The following is a 14393-nucleotide window of genomic DNA, read 5'->3' on the forward strand; positions in this document are numbered from 1 at the left end:
TGTAAATTACCATTTTGTATTTGAAAGACACTTAGTATTATCCCAGTGACTTTCTCAAATGTCACAATATTTGCTTTCCCAGCACTTAAGCTAAAAGGCAGATTACTTTCGATGAAAGTGTCAAACTCTGCTCCCTATATAATGACATCACACTTTAAAACAATAATGTCAAGGAAGAATCCTTCCTATTCCTGCTTTGCTTTCTTTAAGGAAGGGTATGAAGAAACAGAAAAAAAGAAAACAGATTAAAAAAAAGGAAAAAGGTAAATAAGGAAAACAGAATGATGAAGAAATAAAACTTTTGGAAGGCAAACATGAATATTATGTTGAAGTGTTTGTTTTCTGCTAACACCACTGGATAGGTTCAACTCTGAATTGTTCAGCATGGCACAAGTGAGGGGCCAGGAGCACCAACTTACAGACCTGCACGAAGGTGGCTCTTAGTAACAGCAGACAAAAATCCAACCACTAATCTGGCCATCCTGTGCCCTCTGAAAAATGCTTGACTGCAGACACACAGTCCTGTCCCAAAAGGAGCTCTCATATTGTTGAGCAATTATGTTTTCAGCAGTACAACAAAACCACCACAGTTCATCTTCCTTTTTGACAGCCGGGAGCAATAATCCCTTTCTAACAGGAACAGCCTCTCTCTCCATGTGGTTTTTCACAATATACTGCTTTTCTCAGCTATATGGTTTTAAAGGCTTATAACCTAATAGGGAGACATACATGATAATCTGAGATTACAACTGGTATGAAGGCTACTTATCTCACAGATTTACAACTCAGCCTCTACTGGTTATTCATCTGCAGGAGCTCTGGAGCAGAACTTCTAGGTACAGACTTTTTTATTCTTTCTACTTTATTAGTAGTAAAGTACAGAACACAAAACATAAACAATATTGAAACACGCATCATGTTTCACGAGTGTTACTTTGGGTTCTTCTGTATTTTTTTTTTGTTTGCCGTTAGCTGTTTTTTTTTTAATAAATCATCAATAGGTTAATTCCAGAGAAAACAAACTCCTTTAACACAGCAAACATTAATATATGGCTATTTTGAAAGGAAAATTAGGTAGAGAACAAGCTATTTAAAATAAACAGCAAGCTTCTCTTTAGCTAGAGGAGATTAGAAACAAGTTTTCAAAAACATACGTACAAAACCCTCACAGACCAAAAGGAAAAGGCCAGTGTAGGAGAAAGAAGGGACTGTCAAGCACATGGAAATCACACATTATTTACTGCTAATACTTTTTTCATACCCATTAAAAGAAAAGACAGGTGACCATTAGTTGTTATCTTCTGTCATAGCTTTCTCATTAATTATTTCCAACTTCTCACGCGCTGACAAAATCACTCAATATGAATTTTACACTACAAGTAGTAAAATTCCCCTTTTAAAAAAACCCTCCTTTTACTTGCAAAGATAAAAAAGCCTACATTTTTGTACAGCAGAAGAGGGTAAAGATTTTAATCAGAAACATGGGACCACTTCCAAAGAACAGACTGACAGAGACAGCCTGCCATCTCATTAAAAAAAAAAAATCTGTTTCACTAATTAACAAAATAAGTCAGGACTATCATGGTCTCTTGGACAAAAAGAAAACAGAAAGATTAATTTTTACAAAATATTTAATCTTAATATTTAAAATAATTCATTTTTTTTACAAAATAATTCATTTCCCCCACCTTTCACTGGCAGGAGGCTTCTACAGGCCTGTGCTCTGGCCTGAGCCTTCCTCCAGAGACAGCTCAAATTCATTCACACTAACACAACATGTTAACCTAAATTGAAGGATCAGGCAAGCAGGTTCAAAGGGAAAACCTGTGGTGCAAAATACATCCAAACAGTGATCTCTGAGATGAGCTGAGCTGGTTAGAGCCTGGTGCTAATAACACCAAGCTTGCGGGCTCAGTCCCCATATGGGCCATTTACATGAAGAGTTGGACTCGATGGTCCTGTAGGTCCCGTCCAATTCAGAATATTCTGTCAATCTGTGAAAGTGTGGAGGGCACCCAGAAGGGACAGAAGTGGTGGCAGCACTGCCTGCTACTGCCTACACAAGAAATTAAATCCTGGTGGGGAAACAGCTGCTTCTGTGGGCCCCAATCCACAATAATGACTTCTAGCAAGGAGGCCCCACTCCAATCTTCAAGGCCTTCCTGAGCTGCCACGAGGCAAGAGCCACTGCTAGGAACATCCTCCCACCCACCACCCAGCCCACAAAGCCTCTTACAGGCAACTCTTACAACTCATCTACAGGCATGTGCTGTGTCTTCTCTGACAATGTTCCAATGCCATGGTAACAAACCTGTTTATCTATAAATGCTGAGACTGATGGGCTCAATCTGCCAAAAAAGCACCATATTCCTATTGTGAAAACTGATTTAAGTTAACCCATTTTGAAGGCAACTTAGACAAAGAAAAGGCAATGGACACATTTTTACTCCTTAGCACTGAGCTGCCCAAGTAATGCAGTTAGCAGCAGCAAGAGGATGGAAGTGTCCTCCAGAAAGTGCATTTGTTAAAAGCCTATGGCTAAAGACAAAGTACTGAATTAATTTATGAATTAATGGCTTTCTTCTGCTTTGCTTTACCTTCTTGATCTGTAAGAAGATACCAGTTTGAAGAGGAAAGCACCATGTCATTACTGAAATGAAAACACAATGAAAATTCTGCCTCTCAAACGACACAAAAAGCCCCAAAGCACTCTTGGAATCCTGCACAGAGGCACCAGGCAACAGCATGTCCATTATGTATTCCCATCATCACTCAGAACAGGTCTATACTGCTACTGAGGAAAAATAATGAACACTTCCATTAATTCCTACTGTTGCCCAGCCCTCTTCCAGCAGCAGGGTGTTTCAAAATAAATACCTGCTTAATGATCAGCTACAAAGATGAATCCCCTGTATTCTGAGCTACCTTGTAAGGAAGAGGGAAAGCCCCTACCCTCCTCTCTGCAGAACTTTGCTTCCAGCAGTCACCAGGAACACAGAACAGATCATTGTTAATAACAGGTGCCACAATGATCTATTTTTAAGTGGTGGAACGAGACACAGGCAGATCACGAGACAGGAAAGATTAAGAACAGGAGAAAATAAAAGCTGGAAGTATACAATGAAAAGTTAAAAACATGAGCAAGAAAAGGAAATTATCTTCAGAGTCTTCTATCACATCCTGTGCTACAGCACCTGAGCAAAGTCGGAAACGTTTGCATAGTAGAGAGTGCAGAGGTTAAGAGATGTTATTATTTCCAAACCCTTTTGTTGGCTTTGATAGAAGAACTATGGGTTTGTGTTCAAAATTAAGAAAATCCAAGTGTGCTTCATTAAAACATGTGCTCACTCTGCATTCTCTAATGTTAACAATTAAATAACTGACCAATGTCAGTGCCACTGGAATCCAGATCTGGTGGCAGAAATGCTTCTGCTGTACCTACCCACCAAGTACATGCACCTGGGTGAATTTTCACTTTAAAGCAATTTCCTGACTAACATACATAATATTAACAAATAAACCCATTTTATTCAATAACCAGAAACACTAAATTACTAGAAAACTTAAAAAACAAGAAAAATAAGCAGAGCATCAAACCTCCATGTTACAATCATTGCTGAGAAACACAGTGGGATTTATCAGCTCAAGTATACACTTAGTGTTCAGATACAGCACTCTGGGCAGATCTGAATGTTACTGATGCAGCTTACCAGCTATGGTACAAGAAGACATCAACCCCAAACTGGACAAGGAAGCAGCTAAAAACACTTACGAGCTACTGAGAAGTTATTTAAAGGTGATTCCCGCTGGTCAACATCCTGTGGCCGTTCCTTGTAGCCAATGAAGGTGCCATCATTCTTCAACAGAAAATACCGCGGCCTCCATGTCTTGATGTATTCTCCTGGAAAGAGAGGATGGGCAAAGGCAAACAACATCAGAAAACACCCCAAAATACTGACACTCCAATAATTTCTGTTAATATTGGAACTACATGTCACCCTGACAGCAGCAGTTTTAAGAACATTCAGTTCAGTCTGATACAAACAGTGGAAAAACACAGACACTGAGTCACATACTGATAGCTATGTTAGCCATAAAAATGGGACTTCATAAAAGGTAAACAGCTATGTTTTGTTCTTCCATCTACTTCCATTTCCATTCAAATTCTGCAACATCTGCCTTAAATGCATTTTAAATTTAAAAAAAAATCAGAGCAGATGTCCTATGTATTATTTTTGCTATTGTCATTTTTCATACTGACAAGTGGAGAAATTTTTTTCATTTACATTTTGCAGCGCAAGTATTTTAAACAAGAATGGGTAATTTACTAATTAGTCAACTGCTTTATCAAACCAACAGTCACTTTCAGACCATAAGAAGATAATTCTCTGCTTATGTTACATAACATCACTCACTTCTCTCACAACATCTCAAGCATGAAACACAAGATGATATATCACAATATGAAGAAGAAAACACTGGATGATGTATAGCTACCACAAAGTCGAAAACAAACATCTACTCAGAAAGATATGCCACCTTTCTTTGTCTGAGGAAACACCCATTGCTCACACCATGCTACTGCTCATCTGAGTAACCTGCACAGGTGACACTTGCGTGACTGCATTACAGCCACATTCAAAACGTTCAGCAGTAGAGTAAGAAGAAAAGAGTTAATCAAAACCTCAGTGATTTACTGGATTTATTAAGATCTTCAGGGAAGGTAGCAGAAATCCCATTGATGGCTCTTCTGGATGACTGTCAGCATGCCTGAGTTTTTTGCTTGTTTACCAGATCATTGTTTTCTGAGGCAGTCTCAAGAACCTCAAACAGCTTTTCATGGTGTCAAGCTGCCCCTCTAGGTCCTAAAAGGTCCTGTTTCTACTCAACTGAGTCACAAAAATCTCATTCAAGGTGTTATTCTAAACACAGTACTGGTCACACTTTTCCAATTCTGCTTACCCCAAAAACTGATTTAAAAATTTTAAAAGCAAGTGGTCAACTACAAAGCACCCACAGCTGCACATCAACCATGCCCTCCTCCCTTCTGTATGGTTTCTCACTGGTTTCTTTAACAGTGGGGAGAAGATGAGAGAGCACACTAGGAGCTGAGCTCCTTTCCAGCCGGCCACAGCAGGACCACAACTGTGCACCCTGCAATGCTGCCCTGCAGTGGCTGGTGCCCATTGCCTACAGGTTCACCTGATGGCAAGCTCTTCAAACAACCAAGAATGGTGAGAGGAGAAGGCTCACCAGATTTATTGGCTCTGGCAACCTTCTGCTGCTCGCCTCTTCTCCAAGGCTCCTCTCACACTTCCCCGCTGCTCAGCTTTCCTCCACTGGTGATTTCTCTCCCAGGAAAGTGCACCCTGCCCCAGGAACTCCCTTGCAGCTGCTTTGTCTCCTTCCTGTCCCCACAGACCTCCTCTCCATCTGTGGTGCAGTTTCAACCTGCTTTGGGCAGCAGCTGTGTCACTTCTCCGTTCACACTCATCCTTCTCCCTCCTGCACACAGAAGCAGAAGCAACCCTGACGCCCACACAACACAGACACGGGTATGCACAGCCCCCACCAGCTGCTTTCACCTCTTCAGTCCTCACTGGGCTTTCAATTTCCTCATCTAAAAGAAAACACTAAGAGCTACTGAACTGTTAGGGAGAGTCACACACCTCTGCAGGCCATGTCTGCAGAAAACATCCATCTGAACTAATGAAACAGGTATGGGGCAAGAAAGAGGACAGGAAAAGGAGCACAGATCTTCTCACTCTTTCTTTTAGAGATGGCTGTTACTGCTCTAAGTGTTACACCAGCCTACAAGGCGTTTACAAAAGCGTCATCATTGCTCCAGGAATTTCAGAACTCACCTGTCATGGTTTAACATTTATAGGCAAGGAGGTAAATGTAGAAGGTTTTGTTGTCATCATCTTTTTAATTCTGACCTTAATTAAATGCCAAAAACTTTCTGGGATCAGGAGGAGATTATGAAGCCTTTCACATTTAAATTATCAGTCCAACTCGGCCCAGATCAGTGAGATTGGAGTAATCTCATTACTATTACACCACAGATGTGACTACAGGGATGAGAAGACACATGGCATGCTCAGTCCAGCTCTTGACTAGAGGTTTGCGAGGTAAGCAGGATGGGAAAGTTGCTGCCTAGATCATCAGGATTTTGGGCTGTTACATACCTGACCCCTTGGTATTTTCTTCTCTTCAATAAAGCACACCTAGGAGACCTAACGACCATCACACACCCCTTATCATATCCACATTTAGGACTAAATCCAGATTGGATGGGACAAATAATATCTGAACAGGGACAAGACTGAGAGTTTCTACTTCCCTTACTCCATAATTTATGCTACACATCTTCCCCACTGGCATTTACAGATGGGACAATAATTTTTTGCAGATTCTGAAATTATTATCTGGTTATTTGCAGTGAAGTATACATAATTTTAAACAGAATTACACTGTACTGTCATAGGAGACTTTCTCTAAGATTAGATGCTTATGTTTGGCTCTCATACTTTCTTACAGCTTTATCCCACCGATCTGCTTCTCTGTTAGAAACACATCCTCTAACAGGATTAATCACACAGTCTTTAAAATGGTGCATTCCATACATATATAGCATCCTCCTCCACACTCACTGCTTCTGTGTGAAAAATCAAGGATTTCATTACCACCAGCCTTTCTGCAGGGAGCATTCTACTTGGATCTTCCTTTAAAGCTGGTTATGGTTTCTGATCCACCTTTTTAATTTGTAAATAAGTAATATGATTTTATTTCAAATATTCTCCACATGTCTGGAGCTTAATGAATACTGCAATATGGCAATCCAACATACTATTGATTATTGTTCTTGCCAAGGAGAGTATGAGGCACAGTGCAGCATCTGTGGTACAAATTTTTATTATATAACACACTGAGGTTGTACTTCTGCAACCTGCAAAAAAGTGGCAAGACACTGCCTGGTGTGTGACTTCCTAAAGAGATCATCTCCAAGTATAATTTTACATTCAAGCCTCAGCAAGCTATCATTCCTCTGCAGAAGCTCGGAAACACAGATTCACCAACAGTTATCAAAAAGATGTACAAAGTGTATATTCTTAAGGAACAAGTCTATATTTTTATGATTAGGTAAAAGACTATAAATGGCCTACAGCACACGAGGACCACATCAAAAGGTGACAGCAAATCTGAGTACTGGAGGCAAAAAAGGAGTTTGTCAATACAGACAAAAAAATAATTATGTGGAACTGCTGGGACAAAGCTGTCTGAAAAACATCAACACCTTTTCCTTCCTCCGATATACTCAGCAAGCTGTCATGCCTCAAGAGTGAACTGAGCTGTTTCAATTTTTGCCCTGTGTTCTTTGTTCCTGTTGCGGTTTTGTTTTTAAGAATCACAAGAAGAAGTTACTTGAAGTCACTAATATTAGCAGTTATGTAGTCACACTAGAAAGAATCATACAGAGTACAGTAAATGCAAGCATGTGTGGCAAATTCTATCAGACAACACTAAAAAAAAAAAATAATGATCCACCACGGAAAAGTGAACAATTTACAAAGCAAAACATTTTTTCCTCTGTGATTCATTGCTTGTGTAATGCCCTGGCAGAGCCTTCTTTGTTTTCAGTAACAGAATGCTAACACTGCAGAGACAGGAAAGCAAAAGCATGGGTTATAAATCCTACATATAAAATCCTGGAACCAAACAGACTCCTCTGTAGCTTGCTAGCTTTATTATTTAAAATCTTTATGTATCATTCTGTTTACTCCGAACAATTTCCAAATTGCAAAGATTCCCAAACTGTATATATCTGGAAACATACACAAAGATTGTTACAGACTGATTTCCCTTTATTGCCTTGTGCCTGCCCCCACACACTGCACATTAAAATACTTAACACACACTCAGAATGTAAATCCATCTCATGCCAGAAAAGCTTTTTCGCTGTAACACATACTGAAAAGCTCACTTATGCCTGAATATTTCAGAAAAAGTTAAACACAAAACTCCTTTGGCTCATGAAAAGTTAATTCTACTGAGGATTTACAATAATGCAGGGTTAGATTATTTTCCTCTCCTCTCCACAACAGTATCTCACCGAATCTGGAGCTGTCTACCACTGATAGAGTGTCTAACATCAGAAACAGCTGCCACTCCCTGGGAAGCTCACGGGGTAAGTGGAGAATAATGAGCAGCAAGCACCAGTAGAACAAAAGAAAATCCATCTTTATTTACCAACTGCTGCATGCTTGTTGCTGCATCAAGCTCACTCAAAGCCAACACCACACCCTTTAATTCAGAACAGACTATATTTAAGAAGACTCTGCTTTTGTTTTAATCAACTCATACATACCAATGGTTTGAAAAAAAAAAATCATTAGGTTAACCAAGTCAGCATCCAGTGCTACCCTTGATATTTACAAAAGCACCCGACCGACTATTAACTTTCTTATGGCCCAAAGTAACCAAGTAACAAGCCCAGGAGCACTGACTGAAAACAAAGTCTCAGTTATATGAAATTCAGTCAGGTGGCTACCACAAATCTTCCAATAAATAATGCATTAAACTTTCCGCTCTGAGCATAAGAAGTAGCACCTTTAATTGCATTTAAGCATAACACTCAAAAAATTAGAGCTTTTGAGTTATGCAAGCCTTCTCTACACATTCCCACACGCTCTGATGATGTAGGGCACTCCCTGCCTGTAGAGCCCCAGTTCCTGTCCGAGGGAACACGAAAGTTATGCCAATCGAAGCGCTAGTGTGCCACCCATCAAAGGCACAGTGACTCATTTCTGAGCCTCAATGGCCACGAGAAGTGGTCTGCATCCTGTCGGCCTAACAAGGGCTCGGAAAACAGACGCCAGTTTCCTTAAAGATGTGAAGCTTTCAGGAGCTACCATCTCGTTCGTGCTGAGGAGTGGGATTGGGATTTACAGTTAGTTCTTACTGCTTGAGCAAACTGAGTAAGTGTCCACTCGCTTCAAAACCAGCTGAAATCAAAACAGATTTGGAAAAAGAAAGCAGGGCTTGAAAACTTGCCATTGCATTTCTAAAGCACTCAGAAGCAAGCCCTTTCCAAGTGGAGGGAGCTAATTCTGGATTTTAACGACCTGACACCAAACAATTAAGTCTAGGGTGACCTGAATGAAAACTCTCAGCTCAAGTATGCTTCGTTTTTTACAAAAATAGCTGCACAGACACCCACCAGGCTGGTGCACCACTCTCCGCTCCCCCGTGCAAACTGTCAGAACAAGATATTTAAACACAGTAGATTTTCGGTAGCTTGGGGAAATTAAAAAGAAAGGGAAAAAAAAAAAAAAAGAGGTTATGTTAATGTCTTTCCCAACACGCTGGCGGAGGGAGGAGGACCTCTGGTTTGTCTGCTATTCAGAGGCGCGGCGAAGGGGCCGGTTCTTTGATGATTTTTTGGGGCCCCTCTCTGGATGCCTCCTCGGCCACCGCCTCCAGCGTACAGCTGCAGAGGCGCTCCCTGTGCCTGGAATCTCAATGAGGTGGCTGGGGCTGCCGACGGGGCTGCTCCCCGGCGGGGAGGTCACCCGCAGCCCTGGGCCTCCGCGCCAGGCCAGCGCGGGGTGAACAGCTCGGCTCCTCTGGGCACAGCCACCGCCACACCAGGCCAGCCCTGCACAGCTCGGCTCCTCCATGCCTGGCACGGCCCTAGAGTGGGGTCCCACAGTCCCGTGGGCTGACTGGGGCACAGCAAATCAGTTCCTGGCTTTCTTCCCCCGCGGGCAGTGCGACGGCTGTGGGGTGCACGGCCGTGACTGACGTGACTGCCAAGGGGTTCAGGAGAAATGCCGCCTCCGCCTCCTTGGTTTCAGCTTTTCTAAACCTCGTGCCGCTTCTCAAGCTCAGGGAGAGTTGCAGTTCAGGGCACCTGCTTCATTATCATATCTTGGGGGAATATGGGGAGGGGGAGGTGGGCACTGGAGGTGTGGTGAAGGGTGATGGATGAGCCGTCTGGCCTTCGAGCAACAAAGGGAGCTGTGGGAGGACAACTCCTGGTCACCTGGCACCCCACATCTTTAAATCAACTTCAGAAAGCAGCACATAGCCTTGGCTTTGGGCTTCCCACACAGCTATGTAGAAAAGTAAACGTACTGAAAGCTGCCGCTGTCTGTAGTTACACAACAGCGCAGGTGGGGAACACCTAAGGAAGGCAGCGGGTGCTCTGATTCACAAAGCTGGCCATGGGAGAGATGAGAAACCAGATTAGAGAGAAAGAAAAACAGATTATCACCCAACACTTTCTCTGTGCAAGGGATGGACAATTACCACGTTCTCAGATTCTATCTCTCCCAAAGGGTCTGAGATCACCAGCCAACACCACCACTGCAGAAGATGACACCCCTGTATTTTTCACCACTATACTTCAACTGTATAGTTATGTAAAACTGAAACATGGAGGTTTATATTTTTCTTTTTCTTTTTTTGCTGAATTTCAGTTTAGAAGGTCAAAAATGTTGCCATATTGCTTACAGCAATCAATTTAAGCAATACCAGATATTCCCAAAGGAGCAAAAGAGAATTAATCAGCATGTAAAAAACTCCTTACTCCTACCTTTGGCACAGCTTAGTCAGGCTAGTCCTAACCTACAGCTGTCTCCAGTGGGAGAAGATGTAAATGAAATTTCATTAAAAACAGCAGTTTTAAGGATAGCTACATAAATTACAGGAAAATATAAAGTGATTTCTTAAGCTATACTGAAAACAATCTCAGAGTGAATTGCATCTTCACTACCTCATGGTGTGAACAAAAGGACTTAAAACTACCATGAGGTGTCCAACATGATTAGAGAGATCTTCAGAAATAAACTTCAAAGCAGATACAGGACTTTAACAAAATAAAACATTCCTGCAACAGAAAGTGCCATCATGTATTTCTCTGCTTTTGACAGGTGCCCAACTCTCTCCCATTTTTATAAATAAATAAAAATGACAGAGGAGGTGTCAAATTCACTGAACTGAATTAAGCATACTTAGAGCAATTATTTCTCCCCAAGTAATTTTTACCTTGACACTATGATGGAAAACAGCACATGCAGCTAACAAGGCACTTAAGCTAATAAGCCTCTGCAAGTTTTTAAATAACTTCCCTCAGAGGAAGGAGGTAACTACAACTATTCCTCAAGCTCAAGTCTGAATATGGTCAGTATTCCTGCAAATCAGGCTCTTAAATACACCACATGTACTTATACAAACAGCGTGACTTGGTCCTCCAAAGATTTTATGTCTACTACAAATACAAAGAAAAATAAAAACTAAATCAGAAACACCAAACACACCACACCCCGCTGTATTTGAACAAGGATGGCCTTTTCTAGACAGCCTCTGAAAGTTGATTCAATGATTTTACCTTTTTGCCTAAGAATCCTCAGGCATGACACTTGTGCTTATCTGAACACATGCCTGATTTGAATATCACAAACCCAGTTTTGTTCTTTAGTAAATCCCATCTATAGACTGGCAGAGTGTCTGAGGGGATAAAGCAAAAAAACATATACAAACCAAAGCTCTTTCAGAACAAATTAAGACTGAAAACAGTTTTTTAATTTTATTCCTCAAGCGACCTAACCATAGGGGATGCTCAGGAAAAGCATCATTAATTGATTAAAAATTATTTTAGGTCACTTCTCTCACTCTGCCCCATTAAAAAAAGATTAGGCGAGTCAAAGACGTGGGCAGGAGTGATTTTTATGATGCATTTACTTGTTTTATGAACATTAAACCTGGAAAGTACTCAGCAGAGGTTCCTCATTAAAATCCCAAAGTTGATGAGGCTGAGAGATGACCTGGTAGCTTGGGGGGTGGAAGCCCATGGGAAAGCAAGACCAGGGGACAGAAAAAGCAGGACACGGCCACGAAAAAACCAGAAAACATCCACACTGAGGATGTTTTCATCCACCACTCCTTGAGTCCCTGGCTTGCTCTTCTAGGCTCCCATTACCACATCATTGTGTCATTCACAAAGTGAATCAAAACCTCAGGGAATTGTAAAGAAATGGAGGGGAAAAAAAAAGGTTAAAGGACATTAGGGGAGATTTATGGAAACAGCAGCATTTCTAAAATAGATATGAACCAACTACAGAGGCAGCTGGAAGAGGGGGAAAAAAGCTCTCTTAGTAAGAACTAATCTGCAGAACATGGATTTCAATAAATAAGCAATTTATGGAGAGTAAGAAATTAACACATTATATTGTTATCCTTTAGCTTCTGGGTTTGAGTCCTAATTTTCAACATAAATGCACAGAGCTGTTTTCGGTCACTTACAACAAAAGCTCAGTCAGTAATTGTGTGATCATGCTGTGCACCAGGAAATTTCTTAAAAGTGCCAAGAAAATAAAATCAGTGTAGAATTTTCAAATGTTTATACAAACTGATAAATATTTCGTAGAAAGATGAATGAAAGCTAAGTTAAGCAAACATTTCAATGGAAAAAATAAGAAACAACATTAAAAAAGAGGTGGTGTCTTTATAGGGCTGGGGCTAATTTGGATTTCCCTTCTTCATTTAGTCACCAGCAAGTTTACAAAATCCTGGAGGAGCACAAGGAGACCATGTTAGTTCTAATAAAAAGTTTCATTTATCTGGAGGCATTTAATGGCCATCAATGGAAAAATTAGGAGCACTTCCCAGAAAGCAAGTCCTAATATTTGTTATCATGGCAACCTCCTGGTTACGCCTCCAAATTTAGTATTCCGCAGATAAGTTTTACTGAGTCACTACCCCAAACTCAGCAATGAAAATCTCCTCCAGATAACAGGAGTGCTGCCTCACTTCAGAGGAATTTTGCAAAGTAACTTAATTGCATGCTGAGAATTTATTAAAGCAACTTCACCGCTGAGCAGTGAAAGAGCAGAACAGCCACTGCAGCTCTGGTGCTAAGCTTACCCGAGTAACACAGGCTCAAGAAACTCAGCCAAGGATCTCTGTGCCTTGAACTAAGGTGTGCTGTCACTGTAAAGCAGAGCACAATCCACACTGCTGCTTCAATAGGGTCACAAGCTCAGTCAGACACACTATTACATCTCATTTATTTTTATAATAGACAGCAAAAATATTGATATAATAATATAATCAAACAGCAAAATTTGTGCTGGATTTCAGTGGTACCACAATTTAGCCCTGTGACATTGAAACATGTTTAAAATACAACCAAATCCACATACATATAATCAAAACTATTTTTTAACCTCAAAGTTATCTATTATATTAAGCTCATTATACTTCTCTATAACAGCTCCAAGCTCTAGGAGAGAATGCATTTCAGTCACACAAAGATCTGTTTCTTACACAAGGACGAATGAAATAAAGACCAACCTGAAAAAAGACACAATAAAGACCCACCTACTTTGACACTGCTACCACAAATTAATTTTCTTGTTGCCAACAGCATCTTGCAACACTAAAGTCACTTTTCATTTTAAAAATAGCATAAAAAATGAACAGTGTATCCCACACAGAATTGGGAAGCAGATGGACACAGAAGATGGGAGCCTGAATTAGTTTCCAGTCTGCAGTGCCTCTTACTTTTGCTTTGGGAGGACATGGCAAAAAATCCATTTTCTATTCAAACTGCTCCTATAAGCAGTGTTAAAATAAATATCACCCCCAGACTGCCCTAAAGTCACACCAGTTTCTGTGGGCATCAAATCTGGTACTTGCCTCACTGGATCTTCTGAGGTCAGGGACTGCAACATCGGCCCCACCTTTCCTCCACACCTGCTTTTCCAAGCACAACTGCTCCTCACCACACATATTCCTTCATCCACCTGAATCCTGAAAGCCCCATCCCATAACTGAACACAGTCCACTTTCTGTAGTTCCATCTTCCCAGTCTCACTAGGATATCCCCAAAGAACAGAAGCCAAACAAACTCCAAAGCACATCCCTCGCCTAACCGCATTACAGCTACCCATCAGGTGTAGAATTTGCAACAACTACAACAGCTCTCCAGGAAAGTCAGATTTCCACACTTTGAGAACACCAGAAAGCCATAAATAAAACTTTAAACTTTTAATTACAGCTTTTTGCTTTTTTTTTTTATTTTTCCATTTTCTTGTTTATTAATTCAATTTTTTTTAAAAAAAGGAGAGAGAAAGAGCCCTACAGGTCACCTGGGGTAACATTCCTGAAAGCCAGGTGCCTCAGGGACTTCTGGCAAGGAAGGTACAGACACACATACAGAAAAGCCTGTATGTAAGCACTGTTTGATGCTTAGCACACCCTGTTTTACAGCATTTCCTGCCACTGGTCCCTGAGCTGATGCTTCCAGCTCAGGTGGCAGCTGCTGGGGGCTCCTCTGCCGCTATAGGGGTCAAGCCAAGCAAGGCCACCCTGCAAACCCTGCTGCTGCC

At 41.1% G+C, this 14393-nt stretch overlaps 1 protein-coding gene across 5 annotated transcripts in view; it reads right to left on the bottom strand.

Annotated features, from left to right (window-relative positions):
- The window catches only part of AKT1 (AKT serine/threonine kinase 1), a 76909-nt gene that overhangs the window by 33786 nt on the left and 28730 nt on the right, over window positions 1-14393 (bottom strand). For all 5 annotated transcript variants that reach the window (XM_041398294.1, XM_041398309.1, XM_041398318.1 and 2 more), the window contains one exon: window positions 3773-3901. In XM_041398294.1, the coding sequence (XP_041254228.1) occupies window positions 3773-3901 (129 nt within the window). The remainder of the gene's footprint in view (window positions 1-3772; window positions 3902-14393) is intronic.

This window comes from Onychostruthus taczanowskii, unplaced genomic scaffold (assembly GCF_017590055.1).
Source record: "Onychostruthus taczanowskii isolate IOZ18803 unplaced genomic scaffold, ASM1759005v1 scaffold1, whole genome shotgun sequence".
NCBI lineage: Eukaryota > Metazoa > Chordata > Aves > Passeriformes > Passeridae > Onychostruthus > Onychostruthus taczanowskii.